This window comes from Macaca fascicularis, chromosome 3 (genome assembly GCF_037993035.2).
Source record: "Macaca fascicularis isolate 582-1 chromosome 3, T2T-MFA8v1.1".
NCBI lineage: Eukaryota > Metazoa > Chordata > Mammalia > Primates > Cercopithecidae > Macaca > Macaca fascicularis.
This window is the reverse complement of record NC_088377.1, coordinates 48,838,509-48,857,965: the sequence shown is the minus strand read 5'-3', so window position 1 is coordinate 48,857,965 and position 19,457 is coordinate 48,838,509. Positions and strand designations below refer to the sequence as shown.

Below are 19,457 nucleotides of genomic sequence, written 5' to 3'. Positions count from 1 at the left end.
CTGCACATGCCAAGGCTATCAAGCCTCTCGTAAAGCCCAAGGAAGTTAAGCCCACTTGCCTACACTGCCCACCCCAAGCTTGAGAAGCATGCTTGTGCCCACAATGCCAAGGGGCTCAGGCTGTGCCAGCCAAAGGCCAAGGATCAAATGAAGGCCCAGGCTGCAGCTCCAGCTTCAGTTCCAGCTCAGGCTCCCAAAGGTGCCCCAGGCTGTACAAAGGCTTCAGAGTAGAGATCTCCGTCTCCAATGTGAGGACAGGAGGACTGGTGTCCTCCTGCACTATTTGTACAAATAAACCTGAGGCAGAATTTGTTTAAAAAAAAAAAAACAAAAAAAAACTGCACTCCAGCCTGGGTGACAGAGTGAGACTCCGTCTCAAAAAAAAAAAAGGAATCAAGCAGTGAAAAACTGTGCCAAAAACATCAACAACAACAACAACAAAACAAAACAAAACAAAAATAGGCTGGATGCGATGGCTCACGCCTGTAATCCCAACACTTTGGGAGGCCGAGGCAGGTGGATCACCTGAGGTCAGGAGTTCAAGACCAGCCTGGTGAAACCCCGTCTCTACTAAAAATGCAATCATTAGCCGCGTTTGGTGGCACACGCCTGAAATCCCAGCTACTTGGGAGGCTGAAGCACAAGAATCGCTTAAACCCAGGATGTAGAGGTTGCAGTGAGCCAAGGTTGTGCCACTGCACTCCAGCCTGGGCAATAGAGTGAGACTCTGTTTCAAAAAAAACCACAAAAACAAAAAAAAACAAAAACAAAAAAAAGAAAACAAAGAGAGCAATAAAACTAAGCCAGGTGCTGATTTCTTATATAATACAACCTGACTGAGACCATCTGTCCCAATAAATTAAGTCATGACAATAAGAGTTCTGGGGGTACCACAGCTACAGAGGAGAAATATGGGCAAAGTAGCTGGGAAATAAAGAGTATGAAAATAACAGATTATTGCATCTAGAAAGACTAAAGGGTGTCTTCAAATTTGTGCCATAACATAAGCATGATTACTTGTTTTTCCCCAAAGTGTCTTGCCTCTAAACCAACATGGTTCCCTACTGGATCACTTCCCGTATTTATCAATAAAAAAATTAGTTAAATAAGTGAAACTTTTTTTTTTTTTGAAGACAGTCTGGCTCTGTCGCCAGGCTGGAGTGCAGTGGTGCTATCCCAGCTCACTATCCACCTCCAGGGTTCAAGCAATTCTACAGGCATGAGCCACCATACCCAGATAATGTTTTGTATTTTAGTAGGGTTTCACCATGTTGCCCAGGCTGGTCTTAAACTCCTAACCTCAAGTGATTCACCCACCTCAGCTTCCCAAAGTGCTGGGATTACAGGTGTGAGTCACAGTGCCCAGCCTAAATAAGTAAAACTTTTCTAATGCTTTACCATCTTCCTTTATTTAGGAAATGTCTAATCCTACTTATCTAAATGGAGAAAGAATTTCATGACATAGGAACAAAAGGCTGGGAATTAGAAAGAGTAGTTTCCTCACCTTTACATCCGCAAGATCGTATGAAAAAGTTAACAAGCTCCAGAAATCCTGCATCCTGGTCTTGCTTGTAGCTATCCAGCCACTCATCTACCAAAGACTAGGAAAAAAAATGTAGATGACTTCTATTTCTGGCAACATGACAGAACAGAAATCCCATATGATCTTCCCAGTTGAACCATCTAAACTTCTGTAAAACATTTAAAACATCTTTCACAATGTACTGGTGAACTAGAATGAAAGGTAAAATTTCATACAGGGCAAAAATGAGGTCTAAGTAGCAACCCTGGGAGGTAAGCAAACTGACTTTTGCCCTAAAAGTTTCATTAATCCCTGGGGACCCTGACTTTGTATCCAGATGGCTGCATGGAATGCAGAGCACAGGAGATAGAGCCTAAGCTTTTTCCAAGATGAGTAGTCAAAGAGGAGGCACCTAAATAGAGCTGGGTCCTGCAAAAAGTCACATCCTCAAGGAAGTGAGACTGAACACTAAACCTACAGGGTAGATAGGGACAGCAAGAAAACTAGCTTGTTATGACCTGAGGGTGCAGTGGAGGAAAAAAAAATAATTCTCTTTGAGAATTCATAACCATAGTGAGCCCTCAGATTTGGATTTGCAGTCAAGATTCATATCACATACATGATCAGAATAATCTTTTTTTTTCTTTTCTTTTCTTTTTTTTTTTGGGGGGACAGTGTCACTCTGTAGCCCAAACTGGAGTGCAATGGCATGATCTCAGCTCACTACAACCTCCAGCTCCCAGGTTCAAGCAATTCTCCTGCTTCAGCCTCCCAAGTAGCTGGGATTACAGGTGTGCGCCACCACTCCTGGCTAACGGCTAATTTTTCTATTTTTAGTAGAGACAGGGTTTCACCATATTGGCCAGGCTGGTCTCGAACTCCTGACTTCAAGTAAGGTCCATCTTAGCGTCCCAAAATGCTGGGATTACAGGCATGAGCCACCACACTCAGCCCAGAATAATCATTCAGATAATTAAAAGTGATTCAGGCTGGAAGCAGTAACCCAAGTAAAGTAAAACTCCTGTTGCCCAGGCTGGTCTACCAAAAACAGAATAATTAGTCAGGAATGGTGGCACATGCCTATAGTCCCAACTATGAGAGAGGCTGAGGTGGGAGGATCACCACCTCCCCACTGAGGGAGGTCGAATCAGCAGGGAGCTGTGATAGCACTACTGCACTTCAGCCTAGAAAGAATGAAACCCTGTCTCAAAAAAAAAAAAAAAAAAAAAAAAAGTGATTCAGGGGTGTCCCCAGGCAACTGTCAAAGCAAAAGCAGGATCCTCTCTTAAAAACCCACCTTTGGCCAGGCGTGTTGGCTCATGCCTGTAATCCCAGCACTTTGGGAGGCCGAGGCAGGCAGATCATAAGGTCAGGAGATCGAGACCATCCTGGCTAACACGGTGAAACCCCGTCTCCACTAAAAAAAAAAAAAAAAAAAAAAAAAAAATACAAAAAATTAGCCGGGCGTGGTAGCGGGCGCCTGCAGTCCCAGCTACTCAGGAGGCTGAGGCAGGAGAATGGCGTGAATCCGGGAGGCGGAGCTTGCAGTGAGTGTAGATCGCACCACTGCACTCCAGCCTGGGCGACAGTGTGAGACTCCATCTCAAGGAAAAAAAAAAAAAAAAAACACCTTTGACCTAGGCCCCAAAAAATTCCAACACATAAGAACTCCAGGGAAAATGAGTGGCTCACAATAAAATCTAGTAAAACATACAAAGAAACAAGGCACTGACAGAATTATATTCACAAAGATCTTCAGATAATAATCTACGATAGATTATAAAATGACTACGTGTAATAAAATTTTAAAAATTATAGAGGGGGAGAATGGGCTAAAATAAAAGAAATAAAAGGCCAGGCGTGGTGACTCACACCTGTAATCCCAGCACTTTGGAAGGCCAAGGCAGGTGGATCATGAGGTCAAGAGATCAAGACCATCCTGGCCAACATGGTAAAACCCCGTCTCTGCTAAAAATACAAAAATTAGTTGGGCGCGGTGGCATGAGCCTGTAATCCCAGCTACTAGGGAGGCTGAGGCAGGAGAATCGCGTGAACCCAGGAGGCAGAGGTTGCAGTGAGCCAAGATCGCGTCACTGCACTCCAGCCTGGCGACAGAGTAAGACTCTGTCTCAAAAAAAACTAACACACTGTACAACTGCATGTAAGATGGAAAAGACAACTGGAATTCAAATGTGCTCAGGTCCTTGTAGAAGATAAGAAATCCAAAGGAAAGCAAGCAAAGGGGGAAAAAGAAACAGAAAAGATAAAATGAAAGTACCAACTCAATACTAGGCCATAAGGCTAAGTCTCCATAAATTTTTCTTTTTTTTTTTTTTTTGAGACAGAGTCTCACTCTGTCACCCAGGCTGGAGTGCCATGGCAGAATCTCAGCTCACTGCAACCTCTGCCTCCCGGGTTCAAGCAATTCTCATGCCTCAGCCTCCCAAGTGGCTGGGATTATAGACAAACACCACCACACACAGCTAATTTTTGTATTTTTAGTAGAGACAGGGTTTCACCATGTTGGCCAGGCTGGTCTCAAACTCCTGGCCTCAAGTGATCTGCCTGCCTCAGCCTCCCCAAGTGCTGGGATTACAGGTGTGAGCCACTGTGCCCAGCCCCTACATAAATTTCAAACACTACATTCCCTAACTACAATGCAATAAAGTTAGAAATCAAATAACGAAAATATAACTAGCAAAATTCTGTATGTTTGAAAATTTAAATATTTTCCCAGAAACTATAAGACTACACATTAATGTGTATAAATCTCAAACAATGTTAACTGAAATAATTAAATCACAGAAGCCTGAATAATGGATTCATTTACATAACTAAAAAACACATTCATAGTGGTAACACTATAATGAAAGATGAGAAAGATTAACACAAAATTCACTCTAGTGTCTACCGACGGGTAATAAGGAGACTGTGAGGTAGGGCAGAAAGAAGGTACACAAAGGATCTCTACAGCACTATTAAGGTTTCATTTCTTGAGCTGGGGCTAGAGATCTGGGTGATCATTTTTATTTTTAAAACTACATATAAGCTTTGTACACTTTTGGATATTAGAACTTCAATAAAATTATAAAAAAAGAAACAGAGAGAGGGAAAAATAATTAAGTACAATTGTCAAGATGGAGCTAAAAAATAACATGGGTGAACAAGGTGCCACCCACATCCAAACTTCCTTCCTATGTCATGCAATGCCTCTCCTTATCTGCTCCATCAATCAATAAAGGCGTAATCACTCCTGTGATACCTTTAAGAAAAGAACATGGTCTCTCAAAGCTGGATGCAGTGGCTCATGCCTGTAATTTCAGCACGTTGGGAGGCCGAGGTGGGCGGATCACCTGAGGTCAGGAGTTCAAGACCAGCCTGGCCAACATGGCGAAACCCCATCTCCACTAAAAACATAAAAATTAGCTGGGCGTGGTGGCATGCACCTGTAATCTCAGCTACTTGGGAACCTGAGGCATGAGAATCGCTTGAACCCAGTAAGCGGAGACTGTGCCACTGCATTCCAGCCTGGGCGATGGAAAGAGATTGTGTCTCAAAAAAAAAAAAGAAAAGAACACGCTGTCTCATTCAAGGTTACCTTCCTATCACTCCAAGGATTCACCCCATAATCTTATCTTTTTTGATATGTTATACTCACTAAAATGTTCATATCAAATCAAGTTTGTAGACATTTGTCCTTACCACCTTACAAAAAGTGAGATGGTATCAACAGAAGTAAGACACTGCTTTACCTGCATGTCACTTTTGGCGGCTTTCACAGCACTGAAAAGATCATTGGCTGGTGGCTCTGACTGTTTCCGGCTATGACGATGTACCACTCGGGACCCTTTCTTTGGATGTTTTGCCACCTGATATGTATAAAGAGATTAGAAATATGAAAAAAAGGTAAAAGTGACATTAACACTTGGTTTCATCATTATCACACAAGTAGGCTTAAGCTGCCAATTCCACAGCAGAATCTGAGTTAGACTCAATCCTGAAATAGTTGATTTTTATGCTGTTATGAAATTTATTAACTTTTTTCTCTAGGAGAAAAAAAAAAGTTCTTGAGTCCCTTTCCTGTATCTCTACATCCTAACATCCTTTTCTCTTATTCTTTTATCTTCGAAATTTCTCTTCTTCCTATTTCCGTCCCTTAATACTTGGTAAATCTTGTCCTTTTATGAACCATATCACCTGAACCTCTTTTAGGTTTTCTTTTCTTTTCTTTTTTTTTTTTTTTTTTTTTTTTTTGAGACAAAGTCTTGCTCTGTCGCCCAGGCTGGAGTACAGTGGCACGATCTTGGCACGCTGCAAGCTCTGCCCTCTGGCTTCATTCTCCTGCCTCAGCCTCCTGAGTAGCTGGGCTGCTTCCCCCACAAGATTCAAAAACAAAAGAAAACTGGCTGACTCACCGGCGTTGTTTTCGGTGGTCGTTTTGCTGCTCTCTTCTTCACACTGCGATTCAAGCTATCTTCAAAGTCACTGCCTTCATCAGCTAACAAAGAGTCACTATTCCTGTGAGAAAATATGGTTCTCTTTAAATACAACCATCCTATTCCCTCCATATAAAAGGCTAATGAATTATAGTTTCTCTGTCTCTCACCGCACCCCATCTCCATGAGAAAAACATATTCAGATTTTAAGAAAAAATGAGCTTATTATTCGTAGGAAGTTGGGACAAAATCTTTTTTTTTTTTTTTTTTTTTTTTGTTGTTGAGACAGAGTCTCGCTTTGTCGCCCAGACTGGAGTGCAGTGGCCGGATCTCAGCTCACTGCAAGCTCCGCCTCCCGGGTTCACGCCATTCTCCTGCCTCAGCCTCCCGAGTAGCTGGGACTACAGACACCCGCCACCTCGCCCGGCTAGGTTTTTGTATTTTTTAGTAGAGACGGGGTTTCACCGTGTTAGCCAGGATGGTCTCGATCTCCTGACCTTGTGATCCGCCCGTCTCGGCCTCCCAAAGTGCTGGGATTACAGGCTTGAGCCACCGCGCCCGGCCTTTTTTTTTTTTTTTTTTTTTTGAGACGGAGTTTCACTCTTGTCACCCAGGCTAGAGTACAATGGCGTGATCTCGGCTCACTGCAACCTCCACCTCCCAGGTTCAAGCGATTCTCCTACCTCAGCCTCCGAGTAGCTGGGATTACAGGTGTTTCATGTTGGTCAGGCTGGTATCAAACTCCTGACCTCAGGTGATCCACCCGCCTCAGCCTCCCAAAGTGTTGGGATTACAAGCTTGAGCCACTACACCCGGCTGAGACGAAGTCTTAAAGGAAAACTTTCAATGTGAAAGCAATGGAGACGAAGAATGAGGAAATGAGACAGGGGAAGGACAACCCTTCCTAGTATTCTCTCCGAATAAGAGAATCAAATGATACTCACTTAGCAGGTAGAGAAAAATAATCATGGCTCAGGAAGTCATCTATCACTCAACCATAAATGGAAGAGTAATATGTACCTAAATTTCACCCCCTTGAAACATAAACCACATGTCTTATCAATTCAAGTTTATAACATTGATATAACCTGGTCCCCCACAGTAGCACTGACAGAAACAGAAATGACTCAGAGAAAGCCAATTAAAACAGCCAGGGGATAAAGCAGATCTATATGAAATTAGGTTTTTTCCTTCTGAAAACATAAAAAACCAAGATATATCATTATAACCTACACAGAATAAACTCTCATATGGTAATAAATAAAGATACACAGACCTGTTTACAAAATCCTCAAGTAGGAGAACTAGGGGACACCGACTAAAAAGTATATATAATTTGCCAGGCAACAAATAAAGAACTCTTTACTCCCCCATCTGCCACCTCTCAGCCCCCACCAGGGGTTGTACATGCTGAACACAGAAATGTGTTTAAGAGAGGTTTAGACAAGATGGAATGGATTAAAAATAGGACGTGCTTGAACCCAGGAGGCAGAGGCTGCAGTGAGCCGAGATCGCGCCATGGCACTCCAGCCTGGGCAACAGGGCAAGACTCCGTCTCCAAAAAAAAAAAAAAGCAGGATGTACTACTATTTTGATGTCTACAACACCTAACACCTAGGACCACCAAAAAAAAAAAAAACACACCTAGAGCTGGAGGGAGGGTGTCACTGTGCTGAACGAGTATAGCACTTCTGGTGTTTTCACACAGTCCCACGCATATTATCATCAATGTGGGGAAACGAGAGGGAGAAGGCTGCGACAGACACAGGAAGTGGCTGCACAATGCAACATCTACTTACCCCTCTGATGTATGGTTTGAGTCCCTGTCATCAAAGGGTAGACTGGCAGAGGAACTAGAAGACGCAGACAAGGCCGTCTTGGCACCTCCCGCAGCTCTTTGCAGTGGGGAGGACATGCTTAGAGAGGAGCTACGGGGCCAGGACGATGAGGACTGCAGGGTAGGTATGGAGATCCAGCTGGAGAAAGAAAGAAATATAAGAAAGGGCTCCTATCACAGCACTTCTCCATCCCCAGCCCTGACCAGTCCCTTTCTTTCCAAGGGAATGGTTCTACAACTCTGGGGTTGGGTGAGGGGGACCAAAAACTAAGACAAAGGCTGGGCACCATGGCTCATGCCTATAATCCCTGCACTTTGGGAGGCCGAGGCAGGAGGATGGCTTGAGCCCAGGAGTTCAAGACCAGCCTGGGCAATACAGCAAGACCCCATTTCTACAAAAAATAATAATAATAGTCAGGTGTGGTAGCGCATGCCTGTATTCAGCTATTCAGGAGGCTGAGGTGGGAGGACTGCCTGAGTCCAGGAGTTCAAGGCTACAGTGAGCTATGATCGCACCACTGTACTCCAGCCTGGGTGACAGAGCAAGACCCTATCCCAGAAAAAAAAGAAAAAAAAAAAGTAATAATAAATAAGAAAAATGGCTGGGCACAGTGACTCATGCCTGTAACTCCAGCACTTTGGGAGACCGAGGCAGGCAGATCACCTGAGGTCGGGGGCTCGAGACCAGCCTGACCAACATGGAGAAACCCTGTCTCTACTAAAAATACGAAATCAGCCGGGTGTGATGGTATATACCTGTAATCCCAGCTACTTGGGAGGCTGAGGCAGGAGAATCGCTTGAACATAGAAGGCAGAAGTTGCAGTGAGCTGAGACTGTGCCATTGCACTCTAGCCTGGGCAACAAGAGCTAAACTCCCTCTCAAAATAAATAAATAAGACAAAGAGCTGACCTAAGGCATCAAGGGATTAAGGACAACAACACCCCAGAAACTGGCCAGTGGGTTTGGAGTTGCTCTCCAACAGCTGAGGAAGTCACACACCAGGGCAGCTTCAGACACATCTCTCTAGAGGCTGTGGAAGTGCAAACTGCCTGCTGCAAGTAAATTTAACTCATGGGTTTTTTCTTCAAAAAAAAAAAAGAAAAAAAAAAAAAGCACGCTGGGTGCAGCAGATCATACCTATAATCCCAGAACTTTAGGCAGCTGAGGTGGGAGGACTGCTTGAGCCCAGTAGTTCAAGACCAGCCTGGGCAACATAGCAAGACCCCATCTCTACAAAAAATAAGCAAAAACTAGCTATGTGTGGTGGCGCACACCTGTGGTCCCAGCTACTCATGAGGCTGAGGCAGGAGGACTGCTTGAGCCCAGCAGTTTGAGACCAGACTTGGCAACATGAGATGCGTCCAAAAAAAAAAAAAAAAAAAATCTGAGCAAAGCACACACCAGGGCAGCTTCAGACACAGCCCTCTCTAGAGGCTTCAGAAGTGTAAACTGCCTGCTGCAAGGGAATTTAACTCATAGGTTTAAAAAAAAAAAAAAAAAAAAAAAAAAGGCAAGGCGCCCACGGTGGCTCAAACCTGGAATCCTAGCACTTTGAGCGGCTGAAGCAGGAGGACTGCCTGACCCCAACAGTTCGAAATCAGCCTGGGCAACATAGCAAGACCCTGTCTCTACAAAACAAAACAAAACAAAACTAGCCAGGCGTGGTGGTGCACCTGTAGTCCCAGCTACTGTGGAGAATGAGGCAGGATGATCACCTGAGCCCAGGAGGTCGAGGCTGCAGTGAGCTATGACTGCACCATGCACTCCAGCCTGGGCAACAGAGCAAGACCCTGTCTCTACGAAACAAAACAAAACAAAACAACTAGCCAGGCGTGGTGGTGCACCTGTAGTCCCAGCTACTGTGGAGAATGAGGCGGGATGATCACCTGAGCCCAGGAGGTCGAGGCTGCAGTGAGCTATGACTGCACCATGCACTCCAGCCTGGGCAACAGAGTAAGACTCTGTCTCAAAAAATAGTAATGAAATAAATAAGACAAAGAGTGGCCCTAAAGCACCAAGGGATTACAGACACCAAGACCCCCAGAAACTCGGCAGTGAGTTTGGAATTGCTCTCCAAAAGCCGAGGCGTGGTGCACAGTGGCTCCCGCCCATAATCCCAGTACTTTGGGAGGACGAAGCGGGAGCATCGCTTGGGCCCAGGAGTTCAAGACTAGCCTGAGCCACATAGCAAGGCCCTGTCTCTAAAAAAAAAAAAAAAAAATTAAATTAAATTAAAAAAAAAAGCCAAGCAAGGCAAACAGAAAGGCAGCTTCAGACACACCCCTCTCTGGAGGCTTCAGAAGTATAAACTGCCTGCTGCAAGGGAACTTACAGGTTTTAAAAAATGAAATAAAATTAAACCAATAAAGAAATAAGAAAAAAAAATACAGAAAGACCCCAGGCTTACGTTTCTAGAGGACTAGCACCTGATTCCACCTGGAATGGAATGGGAGGCTCTTAAGGATGTGGGGGTGGAAGCGCCATGAGAATAGAGCTGGAAAAGCAAAAGGAGTAAAGGCAGGCGCGCGTTTCCTATTTTTCCAGAAGGTAAAAATATCTACGACTGCCCCTGGGGTAACCGGCTTCGGGATGAGGAGCCTTCCAAGCGCTTAGGAGAGTGGACTCTCAGTCTATGGAGGCCTGGGGAGGGGATTCTCGGGCTCTGTGGCAGAGGCCATTGGGGGCACAGCCCAGGAAGGCTCCTAGTATCAGGGCCGGGAGGGTCGCGAGACGGTGTGTTCTTGTGTCAAGGAGAAACCTCACTGTCAGAGCCTGGAAGAGTGACTTCTGGCGAAGCAGGGTTCAGGGAAGGACCCCCACCTCAGGTCCCTCGGGTGTCTCTCGCCACCCCACCTTCCGCACAGGCGCCCGCCGCTGCCCTTCCGGTGGCGAAAGAGTTCAGAAAAGCGCGGGAAGGCACGAAACACGCTGGGCGCAAGCGCAATCCCAACGGCTCGCCCAGGGCCAGTAGCTATCGCGAGGCTTGGGAGTGTGCGAGCTGGTGCGCGCCACGTTTGAGTTACGCCGCTCCACAGCCTCGTGTGGCCTCAAGCTCTCAGGCGTGCTGCCCTGTCACGTGGGCTTGGGCACGCGTGCGGCCCGCTTTAGCCCCGCCCCCACCCAGGCCCCACCCCCGCAACCCTCAATCTCCCCCTCCATTGGACGGGTTTCGGACCAGACTCGTAGTAACCCCTTTAATCTGGCTTCTCAATTGCCATAGGCTGGATTCCACCCAGGCCCCGCCTTTTGAACAGGATCGCCACGCCCCCAAGGGAGACCACGCCCCTATTTTACCAACCTCCTCAGTGCCAGCCGGGTCCCGCCCCCCTACCGAGCTTCTGCGCTACATTGGCTTAATTTCTTCCTTGCCCCCGCCCCTGAAACCGGCTCCGAGCCATTATTGGCGGGGCCCCGCCTCGGACCCCGCCCCCTGTCCAGCTCCCCGCTCCCATTGTCTCGGCAGATGCCGCCTGGTCCAGCTATCGTGCTCGGTATTCAGTTTTCGGGGGTAGCGCTCTTTCTCTGGCCCGCTGAACGGTCCCACGGCCGAGTACCGGATTCCCGAGTTTGGGAGGCTCTTCTTTCCTCCTTAGGACCCACTTTGCCGTCCCAGGGTGGCTGCAGCTATGTTCCCGCTGCGACCTCTCGTGCTTCTGCTGCTGCCTCTGTGTCCCGGTCCTGGTCCCGGACCCGGGAGCGAGGCAAAGGTCACCCGGAGTTGTGCAGAGACCCGGCAGGTGCTGGGGGCCCGGGGATATAGCTTAAACCTAATCCCTCCCGCCCTGATCTCAGGTGAGGAGAAAGAGGAAGACTAGAGAATTGGGGGTGGGGGCGGGGGCGGGGCCTCCTCATCTCACAATAACTCTCTTCCCTTTCAGAGTGACCGTTATACTAATCTTTTCATCCCACAGTAGTGTCTGTTCTCCTCCTGTAACTTCTTACCGGGATCACAATAACCCTGCTATGCACAGAATAGCGCTCTTACTCCATCCCCACCCCAGGAATCCCCTCCTCGTAATTAACACCCCCCTATGTGTTTCTTTCTTCACAGCCATGTTCTCGCTGTTTCTATTAGCCCCTTCTATGAGAATACTTTATTGCTCACCCAGTAACCCCACCCTTCCAAGCCCCATTCTTCATCCCCTAGAAGCTGTCCTCCAAGTCCCTCGAGGTCTGGGGTGTGGACGTTGGGGAGGGTCACCTGAGGACACTCTGACCACTGACTTGGCCCTCAGGGCAGCTGTTAAATAGATGATCCCGTGGCTAATGGGAGTGAACTTGGGATGGGTGAGGAGACAATAAGGTGGGGGATAGGGTCAGGTGGGGAAGAAGGTGCAGACAATAGAAAAGAGACCAGGCAGGTAGAAGAGAAGGCATCGTCCCCAGAGAGAGGCGGAAAATGGAAGGAATTTTAGGATTTCACTTCCCACCATTCCTTCACGTCTCCTCTGTCCAGGTGAGCACCTCCGGGTCTGTCCCCAGGAGTACACCTGCTGTTCCAGTGAGACAGAACAGAGGCTGATCAGGGAGACTGAGGCCACCTTCCGAAGCCTGGTGGAGGACAGCGGCTCCTTTCTGGTTCACACACTGGCTGCCAGGCACAGAAAATTTGATGGTGAGGACCTGGGGTCCCCAAACTCAGCTTCATAGCTCTTCTCGGCGCTTAGGACCCCAGCAAGCCTCCTGTCCCCACTCCTTACTCCGTCTGTGAAGACTCCATCCCCTCCCAGCCCTGGTTTAGCCCACCCACCCCCCAGACTCTATCTCCAGGGCCCTGCCCTCCCTCCTTCCCTGTCTGCCCCATCTCTGAGAGTTACTCAGTTTCTGATTCACTTGTCTTTTCTCTTCTCTCCCATCCCCTCCTGCCTCTGCCTGTTCACTTTTCTTCCCTTCTCTGGCCTCACCCACCTTCCACCTGTTCCCTGCATTTGCTGCAGAGTTTTTTCTGGAGATGCTCTCAGTAGCCCAGCATTCTCTGACCCAGCTCTTCTCCCACTCCTACGGCCGCCTGTATGCCCAGCACGCTCTCATATTCAATGGCCTGTTCTCTCGGCTGCGAGACTTCTATGGGGAATCTGGTGAGGGGTTGGATGACACCCTGGCGGATTTCTGGGCACAGCTCCTGGAGAGAGTGTTCCCGCTGCTGCACCCACAGTACAGCTTCCCCCCTGACTACCTGCTCTGCCTCTCACGCTTGGCCTCATCTACCGATGGCTCTCTGCAGCCCTTCGGGGACTCACCCCGCCGCCTCCGCCTGCAGGTGAGGGATCCTGAGGCCTGAGCTTCAACCACTTCTGACCTAGTGACCCCTGAACTGTGCACCACTCATCTCCAAACTGGTGTGTTCCAGTCACCTCTGACCTGGTGATCCTCCCATCCTGCATTGAAGCCATTTCTGACCTGGTGATGCCTATCCTGAGCTTTACTTACCACTGCCCAACCCAGTGCCCCTTGGTCTTCTTGAAGCAGATGCCCCAACCCCTGCCACCTCCCATTCTGTGCCCTAGTTTCACACAAACACTCACCTACCCTTAACCTCCAGCCACCTTTGTGCCAACCCCTCCCTAATCCTAACACCTTGACTTCCTCTGGTTCAACTAAACAGGAATTATGTATTCAATATGCAAAAGGTATTTTCTTTTATAGTATCACATTTAGTTGTCATCATCACCCTGCAAGGTAGAGAGTCATGCCCTTATTTTACAGATGAGAAAACTGAGGCTCCCAGAGGTTAAGCTTTCCAGCCAGTAAATGGCAGAACCGTGGCTCACATCCAGGTCTTCTGGCTTCAAGTTCAGTGTTAGTTCCGATACACAATTTCTCTATCTCTAAGCCCTGTACAACATAATCCCTCCATCTCTTCCCAAGCCTTCCTTTGGTTTTCTTTAAGACTATAATTCCTGTGGGGCTCTTGAACCTGCCTCTCTATACCACCCAACACTCAACCCACTTTGAGAGAACCCCACAAACCCAACCCTCACTGCTCTTGATGCAGTCTCTTGGCTCCAGCCTTGACTGACCCATAACACCCTTGTGGTTTTTCTCATCTTCTTTGCCTTCTCCCAGATAACCCGGACCCTGGTGGCTGCCCGAGCCTTTGTGCAGGGCCTGGAGACTGGAAGAAATGTGGTCAGCGAAGCGCTTAAGGTTAGAGGGGGCCTGAGTGTGGGCAGGGGCCAGGGAGGGAGAGGCGGAAGTGAGAGAGACCCCACGAGGAAGAATTAGCCACCAGCCAGCACGACAGGCCTGGGGCTCTGTCTGCCTCTAGGCCCTGGTGTCCCAGGATGAATTAGGAAGGAGGGAGCTGGAGTGAAACCTCCACTGGTCCACGATCCATGATCTCTGACCCCCTCCTACCCTCTGTGGACCCTTAACCCCCATCAGTCCCCAAGGGCCTGCTCATCTCCATAGCAGTCAGAGATTGGATACTGCCCCTGCCCAACCCCCCAGGAGCCCTCAATGACTCCACTTCCCTGCTGCTGAAGGCCAGATGCCTGGCTTGGCCTCTCTCACTGCCCATCCTCTACCTGACCTCCCAGCCTCACCTTCTGCCTCCTGACCGCCTCCTCCCTCCCCAGCTGTGATGGGCTCACTCTTGTCCTTGAATCTTCCCTCCACCCCTAACTGCCTCTTTAGTTCCACCCCTCCCACGAATCAGTGTCAGCAACCTGGAACCTCCCTCCTCAGATCTGTGACAATCTCACCTGCTGCCACATGTTGTCACCAGCCCTAGGCGTGGGGTGGGGTATATGATTTCTGTCTGTGCCTGGCACCAAGCCGGGCTGAGAGAAGCCACAATGTTTGTGGAGGACATAGCCCCACTCTCTGCCCCCAGGTGCCGCTGTCTGAAGGCTGTAGCCAGGCTCTGATGCGTCTCATCGGCTGTCCCCTTTGCCGGGGAGTCCCCTCACTTATGCCCTGCCAGGGCTTCTGCCTCAACGTGGTTCGTGGCTGTCTCAGCAGCAGGGGACTGGAGCCTGACTGGGGCAACTATTTGGGTGAGGGGATTCAAGAAAGCCTGGAGCCAGGCATGGTGGCTCACACCTGTAATCACAGCACTTTGAGAGGCTGAAAGGCAGGAGGATCACTTGAGGCCAGGAGTTGGAACCCATCAGGGGCAACATAGCTAGACATCATCTCAAGAAAGAAAGAGAGAAAGAGAGAAAGAGAGAGAGAGAGAGAGAGAGGGAGGGAGGGAGGGACGGAGGGAGGGAGGGAGGAAGGGAGGAAGGGAGGAAGGAAAAAAAAAAAAAAATTAGCCAGGCGTGGTAGCGCCCACGCCTGTAGTCCCAGTTACTCCTGAGGCTGAGGCAGGAGATCACTTGAGGCCAGGAGTTGGAGGCCAGCCTGGGCAATGTAACTAGACCCCATCTCTACCAAAAAAAAAAAAAAAAAAGAAAGAAAGAACTTATTACGCGTGGTGGCACACATGCCTGTTGTCCCAGTTACTCCAGAGGCTGAGGCAGGAGGCTCCCTTGATCCCAGGAGTTAGAGCCTGCAGTAAGCTATGATGGTGCCCCTATACTCTAGCCTGGGCAAGAGAGTAAGACCCTGTCTTTTAAAAAAAATCCTTAAATTGGCCAGGCACAGTGGCTCACACCTATAATCCTAGCACTTTGGGAGACCGAGGCAGGCAGATCACAAGGACAAGGTCAGGAGTTCGAGGCCAGCCTGGCCAATAGGGTAAAATCCTGTCTCTACTGAAAAGAAAAAAAAAAAAAAATACAAAAATTAGCCGGACATCGTGGTGGGCGCCTGTAGGCTGATGCAGAAGAATTGCTTGAACCCAGGAGGCGGAGGTTGCAGTGACCCGAGATCACGCCAGTGCACTCCATCGAGCCTGGGTGACAGAGGGAGACTCAGTCTCAAAAAAAAAAAAAAAAAAAAAAAAATCCTAAAATTTAAATTTAAATTTTAAAAAAGTCTGGAATGGGGGAGGGTCCTGAGTAAGGCTAGGGGTGAACTGGAGAGGGGCTCTAAAGCCAAACTGGGAGAAAACGTGGGAGGAAGCTCATGTAAGTTTCCCCGAAACACTCTACTGCTTCTCTAAGGCCCGATTGAGGATTTTCGGGAACATCCTAGTTCAGTATCACCACTCATCCCATCCTTTCTCTTTCTCTGCCTCCCTTAAGATGGTCTCCTGATCCTGGCTGATAAACTCCAGGGCCCCTTTTCCTTTGAGCTGGCGGCTGAGTCTATTGGGGTGAAGATCTCAGAGGGTTTGATGTACCTGCAGGAAAACAGTGCGAAGGTGTCCGCCCAGGTACGGGGGAGAGAAGGGTGGAGGTGAGACCCAGGGCGGGGACGGTGTGGGTGTCAGGGAGACAGTATAGGGGATCTGAGAAGAGACTCTGGGGTCAGAGTGAGGACGCAGTGTGGTTTCCCCCAAGGGTGACTGTGAGGTCTCTTCCCCGTGCCGCAGGTGTTTCAGGAGTGTGGCCCCCCCCACCCGGTGCCGGCCCGCAACCGTCGAGCCCCGCCGCCCCAAGAGGCGGGCCGGCTGTGGTCGATGGTGACCGAGGAGGAGCGGCCCACGACGGCCGCGGGCACTAACCTGCACCGGCTGGTGCGTGGGGTGACCAAGGAGTTGGGGGCGGGAGGGGCGGGGTCGGGGATGGGGATGGGGGTTGCGCTCCAGCTCGCCCCGCCCCTTCTCTCCTGCCCAGGTGTGGGAGCTCCGCGAGCGTCTGGCCCGGATGCGGGGCTTCTGGGCCCGGCAGTCCCTGACGGTGTGCGGAGACTCTCGCATGGCAGTGGACGCCTCGCTGGAGGCAGCGCCCTGCTGGACCGGAGCCGGGCGGGGCAGGTGAGCCTCGGGGGCGTGGTGGGGCAGCAGGGGGCGGGGCCGCGGCCGGGAGGGGCGGGGCCGCGCGCATGAGCGAGAGCTTCGGGGCTGCTCTGCTCGCAGGTACTTGCCGCCGGTGGTCGGGGGCTCCCTGGCCGAGCAGGTCAACAACCCCGAGCTCAAGGTGGACACCTCGGGCCCCGATGTCCCGACACGGCGGCGTCGGCTACAGCTCCGGGCGGCCACGGCCAGGATGAAGGCAGCCGCACTGGGACACGACCTGGACGGGCAGGACGCGGGTGAGACCCCGGCATTCCTGAGCCTGAGCCCCGCCCACTGCCCTTAAGCCTCTCCCCTCTCCTGGTAGTTCCCGCCCGTGCTTCTGCTCTTAGCATTCATTCATTCATTAATTCATTCAACGAGCATTTATTGAGGGTTGACCTCAAAGACTGGGGGTAACAGATCAATGAGGGGATCTCTATCCTTTCGGGCCAGTAGGGAAGACACGAAAACATTCTTACAGAACAGTGGGAAGACCCTTATAATGGGCAAAGGGCAGTGGGAAATGGGGGAGGGGGCAACTTGGGGGAGGCTGGGAAGCCAGGGTGGTAGGTGACATTGGGTTGCCTCCCCAGAGTGGAATTTGCCAGACAGAGAGGCAAGGCACAGACACTCACTGTTTTCTTCTCTTCTGTCTCTGTCACTTCCCCCACCCCTCTTCCTGGCTGCTCTCTGCTTCTGTGTACTTATGATTTTTCTGTTTTTTCCTGTTATCCTATCTCCCCATCTGCCTGTCTTTTTTCTCTCTGTCTCATTGCCTCCCATCATGATCTCTCCCCGCTATGTCTGCTGTCGGATCTCTCTCTTTCCCTCTCTCCCTGCCTTCCTATCACTCATGGTCTTTCTCCCTTACCCAACCCGGCATCCACCTGTGTCTCCCTCCCCTGCCTCTCTCTTTCTGTTTTTATCTCAATTTCTTTTTCTCTCTCTGTCTCCCTCTGCCTCTCCCTCCCATCCCGTCTCTGTCCCTCTTCTTCCTTGCAGATGAGGATGCCAGCGGCTCTGGAGGGGGACAGCAGTATGCAGATGACTGGATGGCTGGGGCTGTGGCTCCCCCAGCCCGGCCTCCTCGGCCTCCATACCCTCCTAGAAGGGATGGTTCTGGGGGCAAAGGAGGAGGTGGCAGTGCCCGCTACAACCAGGGCCGGAGCAGGAGTGGGGGGGCATCTATTGGTTTTCACACCCAAACCATCCTCATTCTCTCCGTCTCAGCCCTGGCCCTGCTTGGACCTCGATAACAGGGGAGGGGTGCCCTAGCATCAGAAGGGTTCATGGCCCTTTCCCCTCCTCCCCCCTCAGCTGGGCCTGGGGAGGAGTCGAAGGGGGCTGCAGAGAAGGTAGAGAAGGGACTTTGCAGGTGAATGGCTGGGGCCCCAAATCCAGGAGATTTTCATCAGAGGTGGGTGGGTGTTCACAATATTTATTTTTTCATTTGGTAATGGGAGGGGGGCCTGGGGTATTTATTTAGGAGGCAGTGTGGTTTCCTTAGAGGGTATAATCTCCAGCCCTCTAAGGCTGGGGCTGGTGATCAGCCCCAACAGAGAAAGTGAGGAGTTTAGAGTTGCAGCTGGGGAAGGGGGTTGAAGGAAGTTGGAAGTTGGGAGGGGTGGGGGCATCTGGTCTCAGAAATGGACAAAGCTGGATGCTGACAGGGTGTGGGGCAGGGGACTGGGGGTGCTTGAGTAGGATGTGAGGCTTCATGGGCCTGGGTTCTGTTGAGGTTTTTCAGTATCAATTTCTTAAACCAAAATTTAAAAAAGACAACATGGGGGGGTGCTCATCTCGTGACCTCTGCCACCCACATCCTTCACAAATTCCATGTTTCAGTGTTCGAGTCTGTGTTTATTCTGTAAATAAATGGTAATGTATTGGACCCCATGTGTGGCTTCTGTGCTGTCACCGTCAGTGCCTGAGCCCTGGCTTCCAGCAGAGGTCTCAGAGCCTCTCTGACTGGCTCATTTTCTGCCAGCTTTTCACCTCCCTTGGCACCTGTCCCCCAGGAGGCGGGTCTAGGGAATAACCTCTGATCTCCCACCCTCTGGGCCTCTGAGTATCTTCGTTTGTACAACAGGGAGAATTGTGGGGACCAAATAGAATCTGTGTGAAAAAGCACCTTGTCACCTGCAAAATGCTCTTTGAACATGAGGCTTTTTTTTTTTTTGAGATGGAGTCTCACTGTTGTCGTGAGGGTGGAGTGCAATGGTGCGATCTCGGTTCACTGCAACCTCCCTCCTCCTCCCCAGTTCAAATGATTCTCCTGCCTCAGCCTCCTGAGTAGCTGGGATTACAGGCGCCTGCCACCACACCCAGCTAGTTTTTGTATTTTTAGTGGAGACGGGGTTTCACCATGTTGGCCAGGCTGATCTCGAACTCCTGACCTCAAGCAATCCGCCAGCCTCGGCCTCCCAAAGTGCTGGGATTACAGGCATGAGCCACCACGCCCGGCCACGAGGCATTATTAAGGTGACCACACCACTGTCCCCTGCCTTCAGGATGGGAGGCCTTGTTCTCTGAGCATCAGTCTCTGGCTACCTTGCCATATCTTTGACAATGTCTGCTTTCAAATATCACTTTCTCCTTCCTTCCTTCTTTCTTTCTGCCGCCTGAATGAATCTTTTGTTCTGCGGCAAGCCAAGAGAAAATGGTAGGATTGATTCCCAAGTGTGAAAGGGGGGTGGAAGTGGTGTCTTCCAAGGGGAGTCTGGGTGCCCTGCCGGAGAGGGGAAGAAGCAGCGGGGGAGAGACCTAGAACTGCGATCAAAGCTACAGCAGCTGCTGGGGCTGGCGGGACAAAGGGAGGAGGGAGGAGCCTGGG

The 19,457-nt window shown here is 50.0% G+C and overlaps 2 protein-coding genes across 7 annotated transcripts in view; one reads left to right on the top strand and one right to left on the bottom strand.

Moving 5' to 3' along the window:
- The window catches only part of STAG3 (STAG3 cohesin complex component), a 39,114-nt gene extending 28,409 nt beyond the window's left edge, over window positions 1-10,705 (bottom strand). For 3 of the 5 annotated variants that reach the window (XM_005549211.5, XM_005549212.5, XM_065541703.2), the window contains exons 1-5: window positions 10,618-10,705; window positions 7,758-7,934; window positions 5,938-6,040; window positions 5,275-5,391; window positions 1,505-1,601 (exon numbers count right to left, since the gene is read on the bottom strand). In XM_005549211.5, the coding sequence (XP_005549268.1) occupies window positions 1,505-1,601; window positions 5,275-5,391; window positions 5,938-6,040; window positions 7,758-7,873 (433 nt within the window). In that variant the 5' untranslated portion in view covers window positions 7,874-7,934; window positions 10,618-10,705. Of the gene's footprint in view, window positions 1-1,504; window positions 1,602-5,274; window positions 5,392-5,937; window positions 6,041-6,133; window positions 6,211-7,757; window positions 7,935-10,617 lie in introns of those variants that run through there. The other 2 variants (XM_015447143.4, XM_074034522.1) reach the window with 1 other exon arrangement.
- Window positions 10,706-11,229: 524 nt separating this feature from the next.
- Window positions 11,230-18,515, top strand: GPC2 (glypican 2). Of its 2 annotated transcripts, XM_005549207.4 has the most exons (10): window positions 11,230-11,589; window positions 12,254-12,412; window positions 12,735-13,057; window positions 13,864-13,944; window positions 14,633-14,795; window positions 15,930-16,060; window positions 16,220-16,363; window positions 16,464-16,603; window positions 16,706-16,881; window positions 17,627-18,515. In XM_005549207.4, the coding sequence occupies exons 1-10, from the start codon at window positions 11,424-11,426 to the stop codon at window positions 17,878-17,880; spliced, it is 1,737 nt and encodes a 578-aa protein (XP_005549264.2). In that variant the 5' UTR covers window positions 11,230-11,423; the 3' UTR covers window positions 17,881-18,515. The 2 variants fall into 2 exon arrangements, with proteins under 2 accessions (XP_005549264.2, XP_073890632.1); XM_074034531.1 differs by lacking the exon at window positions 12,735-13,057.
- The last annotated feature ends 942 nt before the right edge of the window (window positions 18,516-19,457 follow it).

Coding starts and splice junctions, on each gene's coding strand:
- GPC2 (XM_005549207.4), top strand. CDS start 11,424: ATGTTCCCGCTGCGACCTCTCGTGCTTCTGCTGCTGCCTCTGTGTCCC. Junction 16,061..16,219: donor GTGCGAAGGTGTCCGCCCAG/GTACGGGGGAGA, acceptor CCCGTGCCGCAG/GTGTTTCAGGAGTGTGGCCC. Junction 16,364..16,463: donor GCACTAACCTGCACCGGCTG/GTGCGTGGGGTG, acceptor TCTCCTGCCCAG/GTGTGGGAGCTCCGCGAGCG.